The sequence below is a fragment of the Ictalurus punctatus genome, chromosome 23, assembly GCF_001660625.3.
Source record: "Ictalurus punctatus breed USDA103 chromosome 23, Coco_2.0, whole genome shotgun sequence".
Classification (NCBI taxonomy): Eukaryota; Metazoa; Chordata; class Actinopteri; order Siluriformes; family Ictaluridae; genus Ictalurus; species Ictalurus punctatus.
In genome coordinates this window covers 2,277,501-2,304,072 of record NC_030438.2, presented here as the reverse complement: position 1 = coordinate 2,304,072, position 26,572 = coordinate 2,277,501, and the positions used below count along the sequence as shown (strand labels likewise).

General features: G+C 46.4%; 1 protein-coding gene and 1 long non-coding RNA gene across 11 annotated transcripts in view; one reads left to right on the top strand and one right to left on the bottom strand.

The window, feature by feature from the left end:
* Nucleotides 1–26,572, top strand: part of mllt10 (MLLT10 histone lysine methyltransferase DOT1L cofactor) — a 75,866-nt gene that overhangs the window by 22,425 nt on the left and 26,869 nt on the right. For 7 of the 10 annotated variants that reach the window (XM_017453101.3, XM_017453105.3, XM_047150226.2 and 4 more), the window contains exons 7-11: nucleotides 6,329–6,418; nucleotides 11,942–12,037; nucleotides 15,202–15,517; nucleotides 17,985–18,659; nucleotides 25,952–26,109. In XM_017453101.3, coding sequence (XP_017308590.1) covers nucleotides 6,329–6,418; nucleotides 11,942–12,037; nucleotides 15,202–15,517; nucleotides 17,985–18,659; nucleotides 25,952–26,109 — 1,335 coding nt within the window. The remainder of the gene's footprint in view (nucleotides 1–6,328; nucleotides 6,419–11,941; nucleotides 12,038–15,201; nucleotides 15,518–17,984; nucleotides 18,660–25,951; nucleotides 26,110–26,572) is intronic. The other 3 variants (XM_017453100.3, XM_017453099.3, XM_017453102.3) reach the window with 3 other exon arrangements.
* LOC128629005 (uncharacterized) overlaps nucleotides 25,914–26,572 on the bottom strand; it is an 844-nt gene continuing 185 nt past the window's right edge. Inside the window, exon 2 of the long non-coding RNA XR_008393323.1 lies at nucleotides 25,914–26,165. This is a non-coding gene — a long non-coding RNA (uncharacterized LOC128629005). The remainder of the gene's footprint in view (nucleotides 26,166–26,572) is intronic.

Genomic DNA, 26,572 nt, shown 5'->3' with positions numbered 1-26,572 from the left:
GATGGCACAGCCGTCCGTGGCTTAGAGAACAAAATCGTCCCTGCTTTGAGAGAGGGTGGGAGGGGAGGAGGCGTGGTCATTCTCCCCTATCACTCACAGCGACACTAGCCAATCACGGGCGTCTGCGCGCTCACGCACGGGGATGGGGGCGGATAGCACTTCCTTCCGTGCGTGTTACGTCGCCCTGTGACGTAGCGTAAGCGGCACGGCGAGAAGATGCACTCGGCTTCACGCGTCTCCGAGGAAGCACGTGTTCGTCTTCACCCCTCTAGATCGGACGTTATGGTCGGGGAGGCTTTAGTCACAAAAGGTCGAGGACCTCTGTCTGGGGTGTATGCAAAGAAGTACTTTAAAGCAAAGATGCCTTCATCAAAATGACGAAATGAAACATTTGTACATGTAAAAAATATCCCCTGTTGAAAGCAGTAAACACTAGTACAGTAAACACGGCGATCTCAGGGAGCAGCCCTGTGCCGTGTGGACACGCGTCCGGCGCCCCGGGCGCACGCTGCGCAGGTCGGTGAGGAAACGAGATATCGTGCGGAATCTGCGGAAGTCCTTCTGGAGACTCGTGACCGTGGCACCCGTTTCTGTTTTCGCACAAACCGCACTCCGTTCAGTCCGGACAGGATTTCGCTGGGATCGTCGCGGCCAGAATCGCTGGATTTTGCTGCAGCTTTTTTCTGAACGTGCGATGCGACTTTTTTGTGCTTTTTAAAAAAATAAAATAAAATAAGTTTTTTTTTTTGCAGAAAACTACTCGAATTGGCGAAATTGCAGTCGCACAGAATTGTTCTGCACGGTCTTTCACAGTGAGGTCTGTTGGTAAATGACTTTATTCTTGTACTGCTACGAGTTTATCCTCAAAATATTCCGACTATTTTCAGAATATTCCGACTTTATCCTCAAAATATTACGAATTTATTCTTCTACTACTACGAGTTTATTCTCAAATTATTCCGACTTTATTCTCCAAATATTCCGACTTTATCCTCAAAATATTCCAACTTTATCCTCAAAATATTCCCACTTTATCCTCAAAATATTCCCACTTTATCCTCAAAATATTCCGACTTTATCCTCAAAATATTCCGACTTTATTCTCAATATTCCGACTTTATTCTCAAAATATTCTGGCTATATTATCAAAATGTTACGAGTTTATTCTCGTACTACTACCAGTTTATTCTCCAAATATTCCGACTTTTCTCCAAATATTCCAACTTTTCTCCAAATATTCCGACTTTATTCTCAAAATATTCCGACTTTATTCTCAAAATATTCCGACTTTATTCTCCAAATATTCCGACTTTTCTCCAAATATTCCGACTTTATTCTCGTACTACAACTTTATTATCAAAATATTCAGATTTATTCTCCTATTACTATGACTTTATTCTCAAAATATTATGACTTTTCTCCTCATGATCATTTATTTTTTTTTATGTGGCACTAAAATGCCACCGTGTGTGTGCGTGCGTGCGTGTGTGCGTGTGCGTGCGTGCGTGTGTGTGCGTGCGTGCGTGTGTGTGTGTGCGCGTGCGTGTGTGTGTGCGCGTGTGTGTGCGCGTGCGTGCGTGTGCGTGCGTGTGCGTGCGCGTGCGTGTGCGTGCGCGTGCGTGTGTGTGCGCGTGCGTGTGTGTGCGCGTGCGTGCGTGCGTGTGTGTGTGTGCGCGCGCGCCTTTTTCAGATGAAATTTTTCACTTGGCATGTGCTAGAAGAAGGAAGTGGAGATGAGAGGAAATAGTTTATCTGCATTGTTTTTTATAAACTGCCCGATCACGTGTTCCGCTTTATTGCGTTCCGCTACGTTAAAACTCCGTGTCCGGCTGTGCGTCGTGCTCGGAAGCGTCGTACTGCGGGGGCGGTTGCATGTTCACGTCTGTGTATTACTCCAGCGTGTGAACCAAAATCTGACAAAAAAGGTCTGATATTACTATTATTTATTTACTTACTTATTTATTTAAATAACACACAGATAAATACACAAACTGACACCAAACAAGTGGAGTTTTTTCCGCACAAAGTGACGGCTTCCACGTGACGAGACCGCTCTCGCATATTTGGTGACGCCGCTGAATCCGCTCCGGTGTGATACGAGTCTAGTGGCCCAAATCGGGAAATGGCGAGACTCCTCCTTACTCACCAGTTTCACCTTTTCCAGTAATCATTTCAGTCATTTCATTTCAGTCATTGTCACGCAGACGAGACGTACAGGATACGGTGATGATCGTTTGTTGTTGTTGTTGTTGTTGTTGTTTTTTATTTTATTTTATTGCACATAAGTGCTTCACTTATAGTCTGCGCGTTTAAACGTTACACAGCTGCGACACATTAATACTTGTTGTGTTTGTGGGCGTAAGAGTGATCCTTTTTAACACACACACACACACACACACGCGCGCGCGCGCACTTGTTGTACAATTTTTTATTATTATTATTATTATTATTATTATTATTTATTTATTTATTTATTTATTTATTTACACGCGTAACTCAAATTCTATTCAAACCGAATTCTAAAACCTGCGTCTCGTTTAGCGGGTGAGAGTGAAGCATGACCGCCAACGTGGTCTAGACCGTCGCTCGTGCTCATCGTCATGGTTACGTGCCAGTCCCCCATCTACATTACGGACGCACGGTATATGAAATAACCCGCCCCAGCCGGCCAATCAGAAACGAGCGAACGCTCGGTCATTCCGCCGTCCGGTTCCGTGCGACCGCTCGGGCTTCCTCCACGTACGTCGGAATATTACTTCCTTTCACCTTTTTGTATTTGAATAGTAAGCGCGTAAATCGAAGTAAACGGTACCGGGAAGGTCCGGATCCACGCCGACGGCGCCGGTTAACGCCTGCACGACGAGTCGGGGGTTTTCTTTTCTTTTTTTTAACACTCATCAGGAATAACTCTTCATTTCTTGAACTCCCTTTTCAATTCCAGGTGCTGAAAGCTGAGCTGTGGCATAATCAAACCCCATGACACTGACACACACACACACACACACACACACACACACACACACACACACAAGAATGACCCAGTGTCTGTCCCTTGCTCCCCCGTAACCCCTTAATCTCATTGACAATCAGCAGCAACTCTCTGAACCTTTGTCTCCTCCATCAGTGCCCCTCTTCCTGCTCCCTCTCCTAATCCCTCGCTCGGAGAGACGGCTAGAGTTTCAGGGAAGGATGAGTGGCAGCACTGTGCTTTTCCTTCCTGCCTCGCCTGTGTGTGTGAGAGTGATAGGTGGGGGTAACGTACTCCAGCGCCAGAGCTCCAGTGGGATTTGAAGCCACAACCCCCTGCTGCTTCGCAGATTTGTCCCTCGTGTGTGTGAGTGTGTGTGAGTGTGTGTGCGCGCGCGTCTTCCATCCCAACAAAGGCCTCTCTCACACTGCAGGTCTTCTGAGAGGTGCTGGAGGAGGGGAGCAGGCCTCCTTATAAGCACGGATGGAGACGTACCACTGTGCGCATCGGCCTTTCCGTGCAGTCGGAACAGTTCAGACGAACGGCAGAACGCGCGTGCTTTTCCTTTCCATTATTCTCTTTATTTATTTGTTTACTTTGACGCCATCTTCGCGAGCTCTCGCACATCTGTAGCTGTAATAGCGTCACGAGACGATGTTTTCTTTCCGGGGAGAATAACGTTCGGGAATCGGGGCGGTTTTAGGATTATCGGACACGGAGAATTCCGCGCCGGGCGCCGTTTACTAGGATTTAAAAATCACAATCGAAATAAAGTCAAACGGGACCAGGCATGGACCCAGAGTAAATTTCCGCGTTAGGATGTGCGAGTTTTGTCGCGTTTTATTTGCGGTGAACTCGCCGTAGCAGCAATTTCAGTTTAAAAACAAATAAATAACATTATTTATTTGTTTATAATGTTGATTTGTTAATAACGCGGGCCGTCGTGTCAACATGCCTACAAGAAAACGATTACCCCGAGTCGTTATTTAAACGAGCGGAATGATATTATTTAAAAGGGGGGAAAAAAGTGGAGTTTAAATGAAACGCGAATTTTGCTTTATTTGTTTGTTTGTTTGTTTATTTTTGAATCAGGTGAAACTCTACGCAGAGCTTCAGTCCTCTGGAGAACTGTTTCAGAGAGAGCTTTAAAGGAAAATACGTGTCGGTTGAATATTTGTACTCGACCTTGATCAGGAAGTCAGAGTTTGTCGTGTGAACGTCTCTTTTTTTTTTTTTTTTTTTTTGAAAAGTTTATCGTTCAGCTTTAGGGCACTGGATCTCAAGCCTCAGCACGACCGGTTCTTCACCGTGTTTATGATTTAACGTTAATATTAATGTGTCGTTCACACTTTATTAACACTGGATTACCCCCCCCCCCCCTTTCAAAACAAGACCAGCTCATTGATGTAGAGCATCGAGAGCAGGGACGTGCCGATTTTCCTCAGATCACAGTCCCTCCCGCTGCGTTCCCGTCCGTCCTGTTATTCTCCTTAATAAGGTTGGGTATTTTAGGAGAAGGCAGTCTCCTTTAATCCTGTTTCTAACGTTGTCTTTTGAGACGAGGAACAGAGTTCGCACTGACGAACGAACAAGCACGAACCAGGAATTGTGCGACGGGGCTGAGTTTCGGGCACGCTCGACTCCGCTGACGAACGCAGCGAGGTTCATATCGCGCCTCGGTGGACTTTCGCTCATCAGTGTACACAATCATCACTCTTAGTTCATTCTTTTCCTTTCTTTTTTTTAAATCGGCTAACCTTGTTCAGATTCTCAACAACAACAACAACAACAACAACAACAACAACAACAAAGAAAGAAAGAAAGACGTAAAACAGAAATTTTATGTTTGAATGGCTGACTTTTAGGCGTATTTATTTATTGTAATTTTGTCAGGTGCGAGGTCTTTTTAAAAATTTTTTTTAATGTATTTTTTAAATAAACACGATGATATTATTGGGATATAAACAGCGATTACTAGATCATAAAATAAATAAATGAATAAAATAATAATAATAATGAAGTTATAATGGGAACCTTTTGCGCGCAGGCAGACACGGCGCCGTATCGGTGAGCAGGAGCTGCGTGAACGCTGCGCTGTGGGAATGAGCGCGGTGGCTGTTTTGGAGAACAGTCCCGTTGGTCCAATTAACGATAAAAGAGCTCCGTTTTGGCGAAATAAATGTAAATGGATCAGATCTCATTTACAGAACGATTAATTGGAATATGGCACACCCCCCCCCCCCGCCCCCACCCCGGTCTGTATGGTGCAGCCGCGTTATTATATTTAGTTTTATTATAAAATACCTCAGTATCTTAGTGTTTCGCATTTCTGACGTCAAACACGGCAGAACACACACTCGGCTATCTTTCGTTTTCTTTTTAGGTTGGACCCCCCTCCTCCACCCCTCCCCCCCCCCCCTTCCCCCCCCCCCCTTCAAATCCGTAACATGTGATCATTGAAATCTCCTACACGCATATATGTATGTGTGTGTGTGTACGTATGTATATTTGTGTGTGTGTGTGTGTATAATATATATTATTTATATATGTATATATAATATATATTTTGTGTGTGTGTGTGTATAATATATATTATTTATATATGTATATATAATATATATTTTGTGTGTGTGTGTGTGTGTATAAATATGACTGAAAAAAAATCTGTGCCAACATTTTGTTTGAAATTTGATCATTTTTCATCTCAGCCCTAAAAACCTGCTTGATTTTGATTTGTTTGTTTATTTATTTATTTATTTATTATTATTATTATTTATTTATTTTGAAACCTGTATTGGTAGGTAAGGAAACGGCATGACTCGGTAGCAGTTTGAGAACGTACAGAGCCTAACCTGAGCTTCGGCATTTTCCGCTCGCGTGTCTGTGAGCGTGCCGGTATCGTCAGCGACGGCCCATCGAGGCAGTAAGCGCGGGCGTTACTACTGTAGTATCCGCGTTAGGAATTCATTCTATTTATTTATTTATTTATTTATTTGCAATGGCAAAGATTTTAAGCAGACAAGTTGTAAACTTTGTTCAACAGATAAAGCAATAATGTGCCCTTGGAGTGGCCGTCTTTTATACTTGCTACGATAAAAGAAGTTCTTAAAATCAATTTTGGCAAGTATTTCTAGGTACTTTTATTTATTTATTTATTTATTCATTTATTCATTCATTCTCCAAACTCTACATTGTTAGTGCTCATCATGACATTGACTCTTTTGGTTATTTTTTTTCACTTCAGTAACAGGTTTATTTATCTATCTATCTATTTATTTTTTCTTTGTTGCTTCACAAGAGAACAAAGTGAACTGGACAGATTTTGATATAGTAACTCGAAGTTCCTCTTTCACCTTTTAGAGAAGGAGCAAAGGCCGTGGTAGTAGGGCTCAAAGCTTAAGCGATTCTTCCTCTCACTCTTTGGATAAACACCATGACAAGGAGAAGAAGGTAAGGCAGCCTCCACGCTTTCCCTTCCATCAGCCATGCGTCACTGATATGCCCTTTCCGTGCACATTCCGCCTATGAGCTAAACCCTGCTGCTTACACGTCTCGCAATTAACCGCGAACATGCGTCTCGCCCCGATTAAATCCACGTAAACGACGTGTACCTCTCGGTCACTCCGGGCCGAGAGCGACGCCCTCGGGTTTTCGCCCGGCTCCACGTTTAAAGAACACAATCCGGGCGATTAGCGATTTGGCACCGCGGAGCGCTTGGTCATTACGGAGAATCCTCTCTTCACGGGAAAGAATCGGTCACGCCCGTCAGTTCTGGGGAATTCACGTCGCCGGTGTTTGCAGGTAATTATTTATTAGTTCCATCAAAAATCGAGGAGCCCAGGCGTACGGTGTCGAAAGTGCAGAATCGGCAACCCCGGTCCTGTGTGTCGTTAACGGTCCCCGACACCGTGCGCGTATATAGGCATGTGCTGGCAACGTCTCCCGATATTCACCACGTTACTTGGTGTGTTTTATTCAGGCTGCGTAGGTTGGATGTGCTCCGGAGATAAGGGCTGTCCCATGCGGTAGGCGGTGTAAAGCAAACGTTCCCATATCTTTTGCTAAAAAAATAAAAACATTTCCCCAAGCCCCATACGGGTTTTTATTTTATGAACAAAATTCAGTACGGTTCACGATAATTATTCGCTCCGCGTTTGAGCCGTAAATCTTTTATTCCTGAGCTTTCCACTCCGGCACTTTTCTGTTAAGACTCCGAGTCGATTAATTAACGTTAATCACAGGGTGACCTGGCGGCTTTTTTTTATTTATTTATTTATTTTTTTATTATTATTATTAAGTGTTGAAATTGATTTTTCAAGTGACCAGTCAGATAAGCTAGGGCTGGGTGATGTATCGATACGATATCGTATATCGTGATAAATGATTACGCGGTACACATCGCTGAGATATCGTTGCTATGGTGATTTATTTATTTGTCACGTTTTTAATCATCCCAAATGAAATGGTACTGAACGGATGGCGTCGATTTGACATAAAAATTTTTTTTTTTTTAGTTGTCTTTCTACGCATTAAAGAAAAGCATCATGAAACTCACTTTAACGTGTTTTTTTTTTTTTTTTTGGGGGGGGGGGGGGGGGTTTGGTTTATTTTATTGCTGTTTTCCAGGCTGTTAAATGTAAAAACATCCTCAAGCATCGTGATACGATATATTTGTGTCATTTCACCCAGCCCCGCTGTAAGAACTGCTACACACCGACCCCTCCCTGGCAGGGCTTCATTTACCCCTGGTCTACCCCCCGCCCCCCCCAGGGCCCCACTTTAAGACCCACGGTGCGACAATATTTTGGACAAATCATACAAGAGGGTCCTTTTTCTGATCAGCCAGTCCCATAATTCCCTTCGCCGGCCCATGAAAGACGAGCATGAAGAGCGGCGAATTATTACAACCGTACAGTCGGAAGGATGAGATCTCAATCAGCACATGCCTATCGATGGAGAGAGAAGTAGACGGAGCGAGAGGCGGAGAAACGCACACGCCAGGCAGCTGTATGCGGATTTGATTTACATTTCAGTGTGCTACAGGTTGTTTTAGGAAACTGAGTACGCCTGTATCTCTTATACTCATAGTGTGAAATGTGTGGAAGAGCATATCATGTTTATCCAAACGCCATCCAGGTCCTTCACACGCGCATCCATTGACTCCATTATTTATTTATTTATCTATCTATTTATTTATTTATTTATTTATTTATTTTTAGAATATTGTTTATTATTTTTTTTTTGCTCCATTGCCTGAGTTAGTGCGGTTGACTCCAGCCTGTACTCTTTCATTATCCGATCATCCCATCTCTGCATTCATTTATTTATAGATTGTGGCCTTGATATTTTATTTGATTTTTTTTTATCAGCCCCCCCCCCCCCCCCCCCCCCCCACCAAGAGAGATGGTCCATGTGTAAACCCTTGTGGAATTTGTGTGTGTGGCTGTGAGTGTGAATATATATTTTTTTAACAGTACCCGTACAGAGCCAAATATGTTGTGACTTGAACTTGAACAGTTTGGCGTGAGGTTTAGTTTATAGTCCCGAATCATGACACTAATAAATGTTTACTCGTGGACGACAGGTTATGATCGACGTGTCATCGTTAGCTCATGTGACGCTGAAGACCAAATTAGAGCATTTTAAATTTAGACTCGTCAGCTCAAAGAGCGTTTATGAACAGTGGACGTCTCGTGTTATTCCGGAATGACGGTTCTTGTTTGTATCTTTGGACGTTTATTTGTTTGTTTGTTTGTTTATTTACTTTTAGTGAGCGCTTTTCTCGCTCGACCCTTTTCTTCACGGAGGCTTGAAGGAGCAGCGACTTCCTCTTCACGGAGAGCTCGGGTCTCTGCCCCTGCTATTGTTACCGTGCCTGATTTGCATTAGTAAAGGGGGACCCGCACCCCCTTCACAAAGGTCAAAGGTCACGGGGCTCAGATGTATACCTAGCTAATTCCAAACCCCAGGGCAAAACGACAATAGCGGCTAAAAGCTTCTCAATTTGCAGGCAGTTCAGACGTGCTAGGAGAGTGGCATCTGGGAATAAACCCCCAATCCAACCCCCACCCCAACAGCCACCCCCGCACGCACGTACACACACACACACGCACGCACACACACACGCACGCACGCTCCCTCTCCGTATTTACAATTCTGATCATTCTAGGCCTGTTTAGTTTCGGTGCCATGTTTTCCGGATTTTTTGAGGAGCCCTTAATTCAGTCGTGGCGTGCGGTTGGAGACAGAAAGGTGTGTGCGAGCGTGTGTGTGTGTGTGTGTGTGTGTGTGTGTGTGTGTGTGGATGTAAAAAGATTTTTTTTTTTTGAATTTTCCCCGCTGAAGGTGTCGATCGGCGATACTAGGCACGTACTAAGCGTTTCCCGTTAACGATCAATGATCCGATATGCATCATGCAGAACGTCGGGGTCTCGTAGGTGATCTAGCTCAAACAGTTATCGTTACGTGTTAATAATATTAGCCAGTAGTGCTATATTAGGCCAGGTAGTTTACGTCACTAGCCTACTTGAACAGGAATTAGCTTGAGTAAATCCCCAACCTAATCCTTCAGTGCTGTAAAGCAGCTCGCCTGTTGTTTTTACATGTTTAGCCAGCTCTCAGGACGTTTGCGAACACTCAGTGGGTAAAAGCTCAAACGCTTTCCACTGCAGACACTCCTGCCTCCCTTTTTTTTCTTTTCTTTTCTTTCTTTTTTTCCTCCCATGGTTAAATAACTCCTAGAGAGTCGAGCCGGTTGCGCCCAACGTTTGGGGGGGGCTGGGCTTGGGGGGGGGGGGGGTCCATGACTGAGAACCATGTAAATATCGAGTGGATTTTGTAGCTGCTTGCTAGCTGCCTGCTACTTATTTAATGTTTGTTTGTTTAATTTTTACAGACATCTGATGCAAGATTTGTTTCCAGACGTCGGGCGTTTAGGATTTCGCGCAGCGCTTCATGCATTCTCTTTCTGCTTTGAGCGTTCTTTTCTTTTGCTCAGGAGTAACTGTTCATTAATCAGCGTGTGGTTTGTTTCAGATTTCCTTCAGCATGTTTTAGGTAAGGGAGCGATTATCAGGGGGCCAAGCACCTTTTAGTGACGGTATGCTTTCTCCTTCTTTTTCCGTAAGGGAGTCCGTGGCAGTCTGTAGAAGGCTGCGTATGCTCTCTATGACATTTAGCGCAGCGATCGAGGACAGTCCAAGCTACCTCCGCAGCAGTTTCGGTTCACGCCGTTCGAGTCGTCTAGCGCCACCAATAGGGCAACGTTGGACGTATGTTTTACAGTAATATCTCCTCAACGGAACGTCGCGGGGACGTGATTCCTCCGATTCTTTCGAAGCCAGGTTCGAAGGACGCTACGAAGTCCGTGGTGTTAATAATGAATTCAGCAGTAACTCTAATGCTCATATTCATAAGTTGCTCACAAGTTCATTTTTACACAGTTGCTCTTTTTGACTATATGGTACACGGTTATAGAAGGCAAACGCGTTTCACGTGTGATGCACACGATGGTTCGTCCATAACAGGCAAACGAATTTGGCGGTGAAGCCACCCAGCAGGAAGTGACGCAACCGTGTGAAGTTCTCAGACCGAACTTTTGTTAACAACTGAAAGACCTGAAAATCGGACAACGCGAACGGAAACCAAGCCGTTAATAAATCGTGCGAAATTTAGAAATTTCACGTATCCGGACCGCGGAATCCATCACTATTTAAAAAAAACAAAACAAAAACAAACAGCTAAAGACCCACCTCTTCCGTGAGCACTTAACTAACACCTAATATGCCAATCCCCACAGTATTTATAAACAATAATAATAATAAATAAACGATTCTGCGCACTTTGCTTCTCTCGAACTCGTAACGGTGGGATTATAAATTGTGTACAGCGCAGTAGCGCTACCTGTATCGTCCTCCGCTTGATTTATCGCTTCGCTCGTATTTCCTCGTTTGGAAGTCGCTTTGGATGAAAGCGTCCGCTGAATCAATAAACGTAACGTGTTCAAATATTCTAAAACACCTGAGTCCGAGAATTTTGTGAATGTGTTACTCGTGTCTTACTGAATATATCGCAGAGCACAATTAAGTATACGTGGATTGTTTGTCCGAGGTTAATAGAATATCGCCTTCGTGTCTAAAGAACTCCCGGGTCCTTTATTTATATGAATGCCGTGTCGGTGGATCGCACTAATTCTCATGCTCTTTATATTTAAAAAGCAATTCCAGGGTGCATTTAATTTTGAAGGACATAAAACGACGTTCGATTGTATTCCCTATAAAACTGTAACTGGCTCAGAGGAACTAGAGGCTCCCGGGACCGGCCTTACCATGCAGGAGAGCAGTATAAACTGTTAGCACGCTATCACTCCCCCCCCCGAATGACTCGGAGAACTGTCGGACAAAAAGGGGAGGGGGTCGGAGGGGGGGGGGTCGGCAGGGTACGCGTGGCGAACGTGTAAATACGGTTTCGGCATCTTTCAGGATGGCTGCATATTTTCACAGCTCTCCGTTTAAGATCGGAAAGCGCGGAGGTTGGAGGTGTCTGCCTGGAGCAGGAGGTGTAAATTCGTTCTCGCTCCTCCTCCCGGGGCGAAAATGGAGCCCTAGAGCGCGCGCCGGCGAGCCGGGGTGTAAATTGAGCCGCGGCGGTCCGCGTTTAGGCTGAAATAGGGTGAAGCCTCGCACGTCCTGAAGGAATCAAATAATTTGTCTTGTTCATCATTAAACCTCTCCATCTGCTGTCGTGGAACAGGTTCCTCTCCAGGCCAAGTGCATGCAGAGTATGGACTCGTCCCGCCTGAAGCACGTCCGTCTGAGTGTTCTCACCTCCTTATGCTCCCTTCAAGCGCCTTTATAGATTCTACACATTTTATCTTTTCTGTTCTTTCTTTTTGACTGGCACTGACACAGCCACCCTTGATTCTGTGATGGATTAAAGGTCCTTGTTCCTTGTGTTCTTCCTCCATCCCTGCAGAAACACAAAGAGCGAGACCGTCACAAACCCAAACACAAAAAGTCCCTCGAGCTCTCGCCTTCCCTCGTTCCCGCCTTGATGGTTACGTCAGAGAAGGTGAGGCCACACATCAGATTCTTCCTTCCTGTTTTTACTTTTTTTTCATTTCGATGTATTTAAGAGAGAAGGCGTGTCCGTGGCGCCTCAGAGGTTAAAACCGGACCGCTCAGCTGTCCGTATCGGGCTCACTCGGAAATGTCTTGGGATTAAAGCGATTTCGATTTATATTTACGTATGTAACAAGAAGATTAACTTCATTAAAGAATCCCCCCCCCCCCCCCCCCCTAAAGATCCAATCTTGATTTCGTTTCTATTTCTATTGCATTGATCTATCCGGCAGCAGCTTTTATCCGAAGCCGGGTTTATATGGAATTAAATTTGTTCCAAAAGTATTGAACGTAACTTTTCAGGAAACGAGCGAAAGCTATACAACGTGAGGGGAGAAAACACTCTGAAGCTGAAAACGACGAACTCGGCGGCCTTCTGATGAACAGCGCTCTTAAAGTTCGCCGTCCTGGTGCAAACCTCTCGTGTGGGCGGGGCTTAACAGCGATTTACTCTCATTGGCTAGCGAGGTTTGGATCGATAGTTCCCTGACCAGGAAGTATAGATGTTGTTGTGAATTTTGGAGAGCGTTCTGGAAGCCGTTCTCTGTAGAGTTACAGTGTTTGTACTTCGTAGTGGAAATGACTCACTTAATCGGGATATGATGCGATTTTGCGCTCTCGTGACCCAGATGAGGACGGGTTCCCTTCCGAGTCCGGTTCCTCTCAAGGTTTCTTCCTCTTAACGTCTCGGGGAGTTTTCCCTCGCCACCGCCGCCACCGGCTAGCCCAATAGGGATAAATCCACACGCTTAAAATCTCCATCCTGTGTTTATACGTTTCTGCAAAGCCGCTTTGAGACGACGTCCGTTGTTAAAAGCGCGACACAGATAAAATTGAATTGAATATCGGTTCGTAATCGATTTTTGAAGTATGGGTAGTCTCGTACGACGGTCTTTTCGAGATGAGCTCTCGGGAGCGGTACGGAGCGGCGGCGGCGCCATCACACTCCAGCCGTCGATCCAAATCTCACTAGCCAATGAGAGTAAATCGCTGTTAAGCCCCGCCCACACGAGAGGTCTGCGCCAGGACGGCGAACGTAAACTTGCGGCACATTCGTAAACCACGATTAGCGAAAAAGGCCGCTTAGAAGACCCGATATGAATCGTTTTTCAGATTCAGAGTTGTTGTGTTTTGTTTTGTTTTTTCTTTCTTCTTTCTCATTGTATATTTTTGTTCATTTCTTGAAGAGTTCCCTTCAATTCTTGTGGCACAAATCGAACTCCGTAGGTTTTCACTCTGGGTTTTCAGCCCGATGTTGCAGTCGACGACCGGAATCGACCATCATAAAAGACCTCTTTGGTCATGACTTTTTAAAAAAAAAAAAATCATCATCGCCTTGTGATTGCCCTGTTTTCTGCACACGCTCAGATCGCGCCGATCGAAGACGTTGGCAGAGCGTGCTCATTCGGTTGAATCTCAGGTTGATTGCTTATCGCAGAGCATCTTTATCATCTAATCTAACACATCATCGTACAACCTGTCTCTAGAATTCAGCCAAGGTTTCACGGGGAACACCTCATGCAGTATGACGAGTAAGACAAAGTAAAAAAAAAAAACACAAACAGTTTGAGCAAAGTCTATTCCACGCGCCGAGGAGCCGAGGGCTCAAGGCGAAACCGCCACGACGTTTACATGCACGTCAAATTCCGTTTAAGCTCCGTATTCGGGGTGCGGCCGTATTCCGAATGTGACGTCTACATGCGTACAGGCGTCGGAATATTCCTGTATACACGGCTGTTGTGAGTATGCCCGAGTTGCCATTCCTAAATACCTAGCCTTCTACGCCTTCCTGTAAATTAATCATAATTAAATTAGAAGAATTCTGAAGGAAATGCAATTAAAAGCGTTATTCTCGCCATTTCAGCAAGTTGTTTGAGAGTAACTGGTCTCATCGGCGGAAAACTCTTCACTCTAATTAACATCAACACACGAACTCAATTCTGAAGAGTAAAGTAAGATTATTCACTTATTGAATGATATTCATTCATATTAACATGGACTGAATTCTAAAAAAAGTCTCACAGTCACTCACCACAAACAAAAACATTTCTATTTCATCATCGAACATCAAACTGGACATATATATTATCAACTTTTATTTATATATATATATATATATTAACATTAACTGGATATGAAATATACTACTGTACAAATATATTTTTTTTGTTCCATATATACTTTTTTTTGTCAACTCCTCTTCATTTAAATCTGTTAACGGTGTACTGGCACTTCAGTGCAAGGGCGGGCGGGGGGGGCGGGGGGCGGGGGGGATTAGACTCACCGCCGAAACTCCCGCTTCACTGGTGTGTAACATTTTAGCGGTGCCGAGATGATAAACTGCAGTTTTGTCATCATTCCACACAAGAGACGACATCTTCACACGCTGCACGAACGCCGTGTGTTTTCCCGCCCTCTTTTGATTGACAGGATGTAACCGGCCCCGATCGTCAGATGTTTTTACACTATCGGCCGATGGCATGAAAAATAGCTTTCGTCGGCCGGCGCATCGCTTGAACGCCGTCTTTAAGTTTAAGTGACCCTGGACGGACCGGGTCCGAGCGACCGGTCCGGTACTCTGGCGTGAATAGCATCAATAGCTCGGGTTGAATGTTTATCCTCAGACCCGCCGGCTACTGATTCGTAGAAAGTGGTTATAATTTACACAGTTATCTAACATGGTGCCAAACTTGGCTAGGTGCTTAATTTAATGTCCGATCACCACAGGTGATGGATACATACTAAAGGTACAAAGGCGTACCAGCGACTAGGTATAGTACAGTTTGGTACCTTTATTTCTGTGAATGTATGACATAGTGTAATTGCACCGATCAGTTTAGGCTAAGCACAATATCAAGCTGGAAAGGTGTAAAGCAGCTAGTGATATCACACGATCCCGTTTGTGTTTGGCTAACTTAAGCTCCGCCCCTGCTAACCCAGCGACACTTTAAAAAAAAAAAAGTAGTGCGGTGAGGATGAATCATGATGTATTTCCTAACGCCCGGTCTATATAGAAGCGTATAGGTTCAGTAGGAGCTCTTCAACAAACTGATCACGTTAGTACATTTTCCATTTGTTTTTGTTCTGTTTGTTTTCGTTTGTGTCCGTCCTCAGAGCTACAGCAGCAGCAGCGGAGGGAGCGTCTCCTCCATCTCCTCGTCCCAAAAGCGAATGGATGACGGTGGCGCGCGTTTCACCAACGCCAACTTCCAGGAAGTGCCGTCTCACTCCAGCGCGAGCTCCAAAGATGGAGGCTCTTCTGAGAGGGAGAGCAAGAGCTCAGAGGGGAAGAGCAAGAAATCGAGCAGCCACTTGAGCTCCAACTCGGGGTCGCGGGGTCGCAAGTCGAACCCGAGCAAATCTCACGGCCCCGTCGTCACCATCGCCACATCGTCCACCGTCCCGTCCTCGACAAGCCCCTTTCAGCAAGGTGAGGCTCGGTTTGGGTTTATTATGCACAGTTAAAGAAAGCAACACTGACTGCGTTCACACGGACAGCAGTGATCTTATTCCGAATAAGACAGTATTCCGATTAAGGTGTTTACATGAGTCGCGTTTAGAATATTCCTTCCACGGTCCCGTTTTACGTGTTATAGAACATATGTGGATTAACGGCACACGTCATGACGTCCCCACGTCACGCCGTTCCGACGTTCCCTCCAGAATTTCACGTATCGACGTACAGTTGGTCTTCGTTGTGATACCGTGTACAGATTTGTTTCATTTTTAATTTTACGAACGCTTCAGGCGCGGTTAATTATTTCTCGCGCTGTACGTGCAAATAGATGACCTGGGCTGCGTCCCGAACCGCGTGCTTACCTAAATACCCGTATTTCACTTCCTACTATGTACTGTAGTAGGTAAGTACGCGGTTTGGGACGCAGCCGTGCTCTCTTGTTTGCGTTGCGCGTACGTGTCCCGTCACAAAATATCCGCTCACCGAGTACTTTCTTAAGTACACTATATTAGTATACTAGGTAGGCGGTAGGGCCTCCCTTCGGCTCAGTTCTTTGTTGTATGGGTTCCACAAGATGTTGGGAACATTCCTTTGAGTTTCTGGTCCATGTTGACATGATGGCGTCACACAATTCCTGCAGATTTTTCCAGGTTCACGTCCACGTCACGCTGCGAATCTCCCGTTCTACCACGTCCCGAAGGCGTTCTACTGGATTCAGATCCGGTGACCAGGAAGGCCACGGAAGAACACTGAACTCATCGTCGTGTTCACGAAAGCACTTTGAGACACGGTGCTTTATCATGCTGGACGTTGCCATTAGAAGATGATACGTTGGGGACAGGAAGGGATGCACATGGTCAGCAACGATACTCAGATATGTTGTGGCATTCAAACGATGATCGATCGATCGGTATTAACAGGCTCAAAGTGTACCAAGAAAACATTCCCCACACCATCACACTACCTCCACCAGCCCGGATCGTTGACGCAGGGCAGGTTGGGTCCATGCTCTTGACACCAAATTCTGACCGTACCGTCTGTGTGCCTCAGCAGAAATCGAGATTCATCAGACTAGGCTATGTTTTTCAGCCTTCGACTGTCCAGTTTCGATGACCCTGTGCCCACTACAGCGTCCGCTTTCTGTTCTTTCTGGACGCAACACGGTCCTCTGCCGTTGTAGCCCATCCACCTCAAGATTCGACGTGTTGTGCATTCTGAGATGCTTCCCTGCTGAACACGATCGTACAGAGTGGTTATCCGAGTTACCGTATCCTGTCTGTCAGCTCGAACCGGTCAGGCCATCATCCGCTGATCTCTCGCCTCGACGAGGCGTTTCCGTCTGCAGGACTGCCGCTCGACTGGGTGGGTTTTTCCCCCCCCTTTATCGCGCCATTCTGAGTCGACTATAGAGACTGGTGGATGTGTGCGTGTGTGTGTGGAAATCTCAGGAGATCCGCATCATGCCACAGTCAAAATCATTGATCAACTTTCCCCCCATTCTGATGGTTGACGCGAGCATTACATGAAAGCTGCTGGCCCGTATCTGCTTTACACCGCCGCCACACGATTGGCTGATTTAGATAATTGCGTGAATGTATAGACGTACGGGTGTTCCTAATAAAGTGCTCAGCGAGTGTGTGTTCATCAGGTTACGTTCTAATGTGAATTCACAGTCTAACGATTCTCGGAGAAACTCCTCTTTTTTTTCTTTCCAGTAGAGAATAGCAGGAGGGCGTGTTCGACCAGACCCGGTTTAAATGATGCAAGACGGCAGGTCGCACGTCACGTTCGAGCTTTTCATAAAGTTTTACGACGGTAAATATGTTAGACTGTAGTTTTTACGAGCCAGGACTCGTAACGATCAGAATTACAAGGTGATATAAAGGGTCTGTAACGGTAATATAACCGAGACTCCTATTCCACGGGTGCGTCACGCCGCTATGCTAATGCTAATCCACCAAACCTACAACGTCAACGCCTAACCCTCTTCTTTTCATCTAATTGTTTTGAAGTGAGACATGATTGCATCGTGTAGTCTTCCGTTCCCTCCTGCTAAAGGAAACGCAGAAACAGTGAGTCATGAGGATGGCGTGTGTGTGTGTGTGTGTGTGTGTGTGTGAGACGGTCGACTGAGTGTGTTATGACATGGCTGGATGAAGGCCAGGGTAGTGAGTGGTGTGTGCGCGTGCGTGTGATAGAGAGAGAGAGAGATAAGACCGTCGTCTGACTGGCTGCTGCTATTGTAATCTGGTGTGAGGCTGAACACGTGTGTGTGTGTGTGTGTGTGTGTGTGGTGTGCACGGCCGAATGGAAACTCGGAGTATGTGAAAAAGTTTTTATTCGCTGGGTCACCCAGACAAATAAAACCTGAAATTTGTTCACGTGTTTGTTGTTTTTCGACATCCGCATGCCGAGTGAAATGACTCTCGCTCCTTCTCAGGTCTGATGTTGGCCGGTGGGAGCAGCAAGACGTCCTCCAGCAGCTCGGTGGTTCAGGCCAGCTCCGACTTCATCAGCTTCACCGAGTCGAACCTGAGGGGCGGCGACACGTACACTCAGTCCTCATTCGGTCGCCTCGTAAAGGGCGGGGCCGAGGGTGGACCCTCTGATGGAATGGTGGCCCTAAACACCTTCAGCTCTCTCGTGCCCCTCCCCCAAAGCTCAGGCTCCGCCCCCGCCTCCAGCTCCTCCAAGCATTACGAAAGCTCGCACTCTGGCGGCGGGGAGCTCGCGTCAGCCGGGTATAAAAGGACCCAGCCTTCCTCGTCATCCTCCTCTTCCTCTGCAGCCTCGTCCTCGTCCACCGGAGAGGAAGGAGTGAAGAAGAAGAAGAGAGGGAACTGGCGGAACCGCTACGGGCCCTGCTTTACCACCACTCAGGAGAGCAAAACTCCAGACGGGACGGAGATTAGCGGCACAACTCTGCCTACTTCGTCCTCGCTATCGCCTTCCTCTTCCTCCATTGCGGGTAGAAATAGCAGCGCTAGCATCAGCAGCAGTAATGCGACGGTGGGCGGAGCCGGAACGAGTAGCCTGACCAATCAGAAATCCCCTTCTTTGCTCAGGAACGGGAGTTTACAGAGTCTCACCGTGAGCTCTCCACCTGCGGCGACAGGTAAGCCTGAAAAATATCCATGACTGACGTGTGTGTGTGTGTGTGTGTGTGTGTGTGTGTGTGTGTGTGTGTGTGAATTCCAGTTGTTCTAATGACATTGTGTTAAAAGTGAAATGTTTTAAGGGGGCACTGTGCTTACAGGATTAATATTTTCCATACAACTTGTTTGGAGTGCTTGCTTGTTTTGTCGTAGCGTCGTATTATCTCATGCATCCCGAGTAGTATTTGTATTTGTATGTCTATGTTTTCAAGGATGTAACCCATTATATCCGAACGGTTCAGGTCGTCCAGGGTTGGGGGCGCGGCTTTTACGCACTTCGCGGTAATAGCACCGGATGTGGAAAACGCGCGTCTGAGAGAAATACATGTATTCCGCCTACTATATAGTAGGTAAGTGTGCGGTTTCGGACGCAGCCGTGGCGACCGGCGGAGCTGCTGCTGCTTTGGCTGCCCAGTGAAAAGTTCCCGACCGGCCGTGTGTCGGGCAGCCCGTCAGTACCGGGTTAACCCGGCACTTAGGAAAATCTGGTACCGTCAACTTTTTTTCTTTTTAGTACCGACTTGGTACCTAGGTACCGGTACTTTTGACAGCCCTAGTTGGCACCCTGTCCAGAGTGTCCCCGAGTTCCCTGGGATAGGCTCCAGGCTGCACCGAGACCCAGTGATGGAAAATTGACGGATGTTTAAGATCCCATGTCCTGCTATGACTCACTCGTCTCACGAAGTCTCGCGGCGTTTGGCCCGCCCCACGCCCGACACCGCACCGCTTCCATGACGACTAATTGTGGCCGCAGCGCGAATCAGCTTTTCATCGTCATTTGCAATGCAAACGCCCGGTCAAAAAAGTCCGATTTAAAAAAACAAAACAAACGGCGATCGGGTTTGGCCTTCCATGTGAACAGCAGAAGAACGGAGTAGACTGCCGTGTTCCTGCAGGTATTTAGCGAAAGCTGTTGCAATTAGTTTGTGCTGTGTTTGATACGGGTTCTGATGGAGGCCATTAGGAGAAAAGTGGATGGAACCGCTGGTTGGTCTCTGTGTGTGTGTGTGTGTGTGTGTGTGTGTGTGTGTGTGTGTGTGTGAGAGAGAGAGCGCGAGCAAGAGAGAGCTCAGCTGCTCGATCTCCATAGAGATGCCAGAGTGCCCCAGAACAGGCAATTAGTTCAGCTCTGATTTGTTCCTTGTTATTTTTTGGCTCTTTCAGCTCGAGACTGGCGAGTACACTTCAGCCAAGTTCACTTAGCTGCTTAACGCGGTCATTAGGAACGGCCCGAGCACTCAGCGCTCGTGTGACTGCGCGTCTGCAGGTTCATCTCCGCGTGTACGCGCTTTGCGGTGCAGGGCCGTGCGTCTCGAAGTGTACTTACTTGTGTGTTCCTTCGAGAACCTGCACATCTGTGTGTGTGTGTGTGTGTGTGTGTGTGTGTGTGTGTGTGTGTCTGTCTTTTTTGGGTGTTCACTGTGTGTGCCTGCATGTCTGTTTGTGTCTGTGTATGCATGTTTGCGTGCGTGTGTGTGTGTGTGTGTGTGTGCTCTTGTCTCTCTCTCTCTCTCTCTCTCTCTCTCTCTCTCTCTCTCTCTGTGTTGTCTCTCTCACTCTTTTTTTAAATAAATAAATAAATATATATATATATATATATATATATATATATATATATACACACACATATATATATATATACACACACACACACACACACACACATATACATATATATATATATATATATATATATATATATATATATATATATATATATATATATATATATATATATATATATATAAATATATAAAAAATATGTATGTGTGTGTGTGTGTATACGGTTGTGTATACACCTTCCTCCCTTTACACACACATGTTGGAAATCTGCTGGCTCTCACCCTGTCCATCTTGGCCACACACTCACTCAGGCACTTAAGAACCCACCAAACACCCCCCTCTATCTCTCTCTCTCTCTCTCTCTCTCTCTCTCTCTCTCTCTCTCTCTCGCATGCACTCACACACCCATGCACGCACGCTGTTGCTGTTGCTTGGCAACTGGTCTGCACACCATGTATTCTCCGATGTGAATGTGAACGTCTGAGCGCTGAGTGTCTTCCCTCTTTTTTTTTTTTTTCTTTTTTTTTTCTTTTCTTTTTTTTTTTCTCTTCTGGGGCCGCCCTCATCATCCCGCTCTCTCTCTCTCTCTCTCTCTCTCTCTCTCTCTCTCTCTCCCCGCACACCCCTGTCCTACCCCCTCATCAGCCCTTCACCTGTTGCTGCCCTCTGGCTGCACTGTAAATATTTAGCCAGCGCTAATGCAGCGCCGCTCCTCATCTGTCTCGGCCTCCCAACCCGGCACATGGCGGTTTTATCAGGCAGAACAACGGGGGCCGTTATTAAAGGCAAACATTCATTCGCCGGGGTTTGAGGTTGAAGACTTTACGGGGTGCTGTTTGAGTGAAGGTGGGGGGCACAGGGGGATTTGTGCTTATAAAACAGTGTGTGATGTAAGGAGTTTGATGGCGGCCGGGTTCATTACCTTCCTTTTTTTTTTTTCCCTCCCTCCCTGCATGTGCACCGTTTAAAGCTCCAGCACACCCGAGTCAGATGCACACATGTTAGATTGCATTGCCTCTGGCACACAATCAGCCTCTATAGAAGGCGGCTAGAGGTCCAGACGTAAGGTGGCGTGCTCTTTGCATGCACCAGTAATCGGTTCTGATCTATGACGATAATAACACGCACAGTGCTGAGGGTAATGCAGATTCGGCAGCGTCTTGCGGCCCTCCGTGGTCTTGCAGTCGTGCTTCTGGACAAAGCAACACGGGCGTGTTTATTGGATACGGGGTGTATTTATTGGATATGTTTCAAAGTTTGGAAACCATGGTGGTGCAGAAGCGTCACGATCGAGGAATAACGTTTCAATGACTGTTTGTACCATAGTGCCGCAGAATTACCGAAAAAAACGCCGTAGGGAAACAGCAGACGCGAATAAAATCTTCAAAACGCGCATTTAAAAAGAAAAAAAAACAAAAACGTATGCGCTCGACTGAGGCGGATCTTCAGGGGAAAAAAAAAAGAATAAAAACCTCTTTTTTTTAAAAATAAGTAAATAAATAAAGTATTTGATTAGAAGGCACGCGCATAAACCACGATGGAAACGCGTTTACTGAATAAATTGTTCGACGCTCATCCAAAAAAGAAGTCACGTGACTTTGCGTCGACAGATCGGGCGATTGTGTAACGGGCTCAGAAAAGTCCCGGAAAATAACGCGTTTGTTTTTTGTTTTTGTTTGTTTTTTTCCTCGCAAGTTTAAATTCGCAGCCTGGAGTGGAATCATCGCTATGGATACGGTGAAGTGTCGTGAAGGAGATTTTTAGTCTCCAGCGTCTGCGCTCTGAAATGCTCAGCAGGTTCTCCTCATCAAGGACGCGTCGCTCGGATGTTCCGGAGTATCACGCCTCGGCGTTAAAAACGTCCGTGCCGGACGATATATCGGTATGATATCCACACCGTGATGAACGATTACCCGAGGCACTTCTCCGAGATATCGCCGCTACAGCGATCGGGTTGATGGCGGTCGCTATGGTATTTGTTTATTTAAAAAAAAAAAAAAAAAAAAAAAAAAAAACGTTTGATTTGAAAAGGGCGGGGCCGAGGGTGGACCCTCTGATGGAATGGTGGCCCTAAACACCTTCAGCTCTCTCGTGCCCCTCCCCCAAAGCTCAGGCTCCGCCCCCGCCTCCAGCTCCTCCAAGCATTACGAAAGCTCGCACTCTGGCGGCGGGGAGCTCGCGTCAGCCGGGTATAAAAGGACCCAGCCTTCCAAAAAACGAAATGATTTGGACCGTCCGTCGGACCGTCCGTGTAGACTTGTCGGTGATCTCTTGCTTTGAGGAGAAGGAAGGGGGGAAAAAATAAGGTTTTTGGGGGAAGCCCCCAGTGCTGCTTAATTTATCTGAATCACAGACTCGGCGTCGCAGCCTCCCCCAGGCCCGCGTTTCTATCCGCGCACGCGGATATCGTGCACCGTTTCCTTTTCCAGGAATAGATGAATGTGCAGTTGCGTCGCCGTCCGTTCCTTCATCATATAACAATAGATGCTGAGAAGTGTATGACACACGACCAGTTTCGTAGGGGGAGGGGGAAAGCCGCTCGTGGCGTGGTGATTTAACCGCTGCACAGACCTGTCGGAGGAAACGTGTAGAAATGTTTTCCCTGACATCACCCAGAGACACTTCCTCGCCAGATAGGGCTGAAGATTGTAAATCGTGTGTGTGGGGGTGTGTGTGTGTGTGTGGACTGAAAGCAAGTTGTGAGGCTCCTTATCAGGCCCTGGCCCTCGTCATTAACCTCTCTCTGAACCTGCATGGATTCCGTGCACCGGGGGGCATGGGAGCCCGACTTAACAAAGCCAGTTAATCTAATTTGAAATTTTCTTTCTCTCTTCTGATTTGATAAAAGGCTTTGCGGGAGATCTAAAGTCACGATTGATTGCCCGGTTCGATCCCGAGCAGATAGCGCGCGTCGTGTCCTTGCTTCCTTTTGCCACGCGTGTCTTGTAAGCTGTAATGGAAGTGTCCTTTGATTGACCTTTGTCGAAATGTTACCCCCCCCCCCCCCCCCCCCCTTTTCAGATTGAGATCGATTTAATCATTAATACGTCATCTAGGTTTTTCGTAGATTTAAAAAAAAAATAAAAATCTCCGAGTGAAGCTCGGAGCGTGACGAAAGGCCGCCCGAGATCCCGGCGTGACTCGGATGAGCCGAATTTGATTCCGTGCGCTTGGAATTATGGCTTTTCCCCTCGTGTCGCTCCATCGCCGAGGATGCCGCGCGTCTTCGTTTCCGAGCGACTCTCTTTTCATAATGCGATCTGTTCGGTCGATCTGTCGGGGTTTTTTCCCCACCGTTATCATTCACGCAGAAGACACGGACGGACGTCCGCCTCGCGGTCACGTTCCTCAGTGTTTTCAACACGTCAAGACTGTTATCGTACATTATGTTCCATTTGGTTTCCACGGTTACTCTTCTTTTACTTTGTCATAGTATATACTCTACCGGTCAGAAGTTTAGGCACACTCATTCTTTATTTATCCCCCCCCCATATTTTAGAATAATAATATCATCATCAAAACTCTGTAAGAACACCAGTATAACTATAGGAATTGCGTTGTGATGATAAATAGATCATGAGAAACGTTTCAGTCTCCAAACTTTTTTTTTTATTATTATTATTTTTATTTTTTTTAATATAAAATCCCACTAGCCAGTTGTCGTTGGACTCGGTCACTAGCTCGCTGAAACTCGTCTGGCGTTTGTTGCGATACGCGCTGGTGATTTGTAACCTCCCCGCGTCGGGAGCGCAGCTTCGTGACCGTACAGCGAGACTTTCATACTCAAAGAGCAGCAATAACGCTAGCTGTAGGGGGTGTGTGTGTGTGTGTGTGTGTTTTTTTTCTGTTTTTTTTTTTCTTTCTTTTTTTCATTTCGTTTTGTTTTAATTTCCTTTTATTTGTTTGTCCGTGTCGTTCACTGAGAACGCACTCGCGTGATAAAGTTGTTGTTGTTGTTTTTTTTAATTGCAGTGCACAAGAGTGCGCGTCAGCAGGACGTCCTGAAATGAACCGCGGCGCTCGTCGTCTCTGCGGTGACTCGGCTTAATTGAAAACGTCCTGCGAGGAACTTTGCTGTTCGGATATGAACGTTTTGATTAGCGAGGAAGGTCAAGTAGATTTACTGAACCCTGGTTACGGGATGAACTCTCGGTTTAGGATCACGTTGTGAATAAACGAGTGAGTAGTGCTGCATGAATAAACCGGGACACCGCGAACCACCTCCAGCATTTCAGAATGAAATCGGACTGAGTCATTTATATTTTCCCAGCAGTGTTGCTTCGTTATTTTATAACTGTTTGTTTATATGTGTGTGTGTGTGTGTGTGTGTGTGTGAATGGCATTTTTCAGGTAATTCTTTCATAACACTTTTAGTTCCAACCAAAACCTATGGATTGGATTGTAGTAAATATTTCTCCGTACGGTACGACGACGCCAAAACCCATGATAAAGTATCAGTCACGCGGCTGTGTTTATACGCCGAGTCGTAATATTGAGACCGGGGAGAGTTTTTTTTTAATATATATATATATATATATATATATGCGTGTGTGTGTGTGTGTGTGTGTTTATTTTCTATCGAATGGATTTTGTCGCTCGGCGCTGTAAACACATTCACGTGCTCGCTCTGCGCCTAACAATGCGCCCTTGTTCCTGTAGTGAATGTTCACTGCCCGCAAGCCATTCAGTCTTTTGTGGGTTGAGGGGCCCCTCTCGCCGCGGCAGGGGTCAGCCTCGGCCATCCGCGGGAATCATTCCAGATTTGGGGGGTGGGGGAGTGAGAGAGAGAGAGAGATGGAGAGTATCGATAAAACAACGCCGGCGACAAACAGTGATGCGCTGCGCATGAATGTAAATAACCCCCACTGTCCCCGCGCCTGAAAAGCTCCCAGTGAGTCATCAGATTCTGAGCAGTGTTTTCTGGGTCAGTGATGGACACTCAGGGTGTGTGTGTGTGTGTGTGTGTGTGGGTTTGGGTGGGGGTCTGGACAGGCTGCAGATCTGCTTTGTGTCCTGTGTATCTGCTGTAACGAGAGGCCCAGGATAGACTAACCGCTCAAAGTTCATCAGAGGGACAAAAGTGCGAGACGCGATCGGATAGAGCCGCGCCGTTACGCCCCCCGGATTTTCCTCCGGTCGACACACCCGGTCCAGGTAGTCAGCGAGCACGTTGTGCGCCGGATCAGGTGTGTTGGGAGGGAAAGCGCCAGGCGTCGAGATCGCAGCACGGTAACCGTGTCCAAGTGGGGATCGCGATCCGAGAACCGATTGGTTATACCCCTGTAATAACATTTTACAACTTCTCGACCTTCTCGAACCGTCACTATAGATACACCGCACCTTCGATTCGGTTCCCCGTGGTGTCGTCACGTTTAATGCGCTGAGGTCTTGTGCTTAAATCGTGTTTGGCTGAAAAAAAAAACATTTCTTATGGCGTTTTTTTCTCGACTCTTGAGTTTTATTACTCTACGTCCTTGGCCGAGGGTCGTGCTCGGTGATCCGACTGAACCCCAGCACCGCGTACAGCGCTACACGCTTCGTTTTGACACATCGTTGTCTACTCGTCGGTTCGATCTTCGGCGGTCTCCACCAGAGTGAGCTGATTTAACCTCTCGGATACAAAAGAACGAAACGGGTACCGAGTCTGAACCTTTATTCTTTTTCTTTTTTTTAAATGTGTGTGTTACAGTGACGTACCCCAGCAGCAGCGACGTAGCAGGCCCTTTGCCCAGCGCCGTGCTCGGAGGTAGTCTCTCCGTCTCCAGCTCCGAGATCCCATGCGCCTCGATGCCGAACCTCACGTCTCTGCCCGCTCATGCGCCCTTCACCAGCACCTCCTCCACGCATGTGAGTATCGGCAGGTCAAACTCCGTGTAAGTCATTACTGCTGCATGTACCAGTGCCTGTTAAAGAAACAACAATCAGTGTCGCTCGTCAACGCCGGGCGTGTAATAAAATGTCTGCTGATTTAAGGAGCGGTAATAATAATAACGCTAATTGTGCTGGACTTTTATCTCTCCTCCACCTTGACCACCAGTTGAGATGACTCAATTATGTAAAATTACACTCATCACCTCAGTGTCGCGCCAGAACTTGTAACGATTTTCCAGAGATAAGAGCCTCTTAAAAACTGCACCGAGACTAATTATCTTGTGCAAGCCACAGAGGTGTGTGAAATTGAATTATGAACCAGTTTCGTGTGTGTGTGTGTATATGTTTGTGTATATATAAATAAAATCACAGATGCACCGATAGTACATTTCTGAGCCAGTAGCGATGAGCGATTATTCGGAGTGATAATCGACACGGA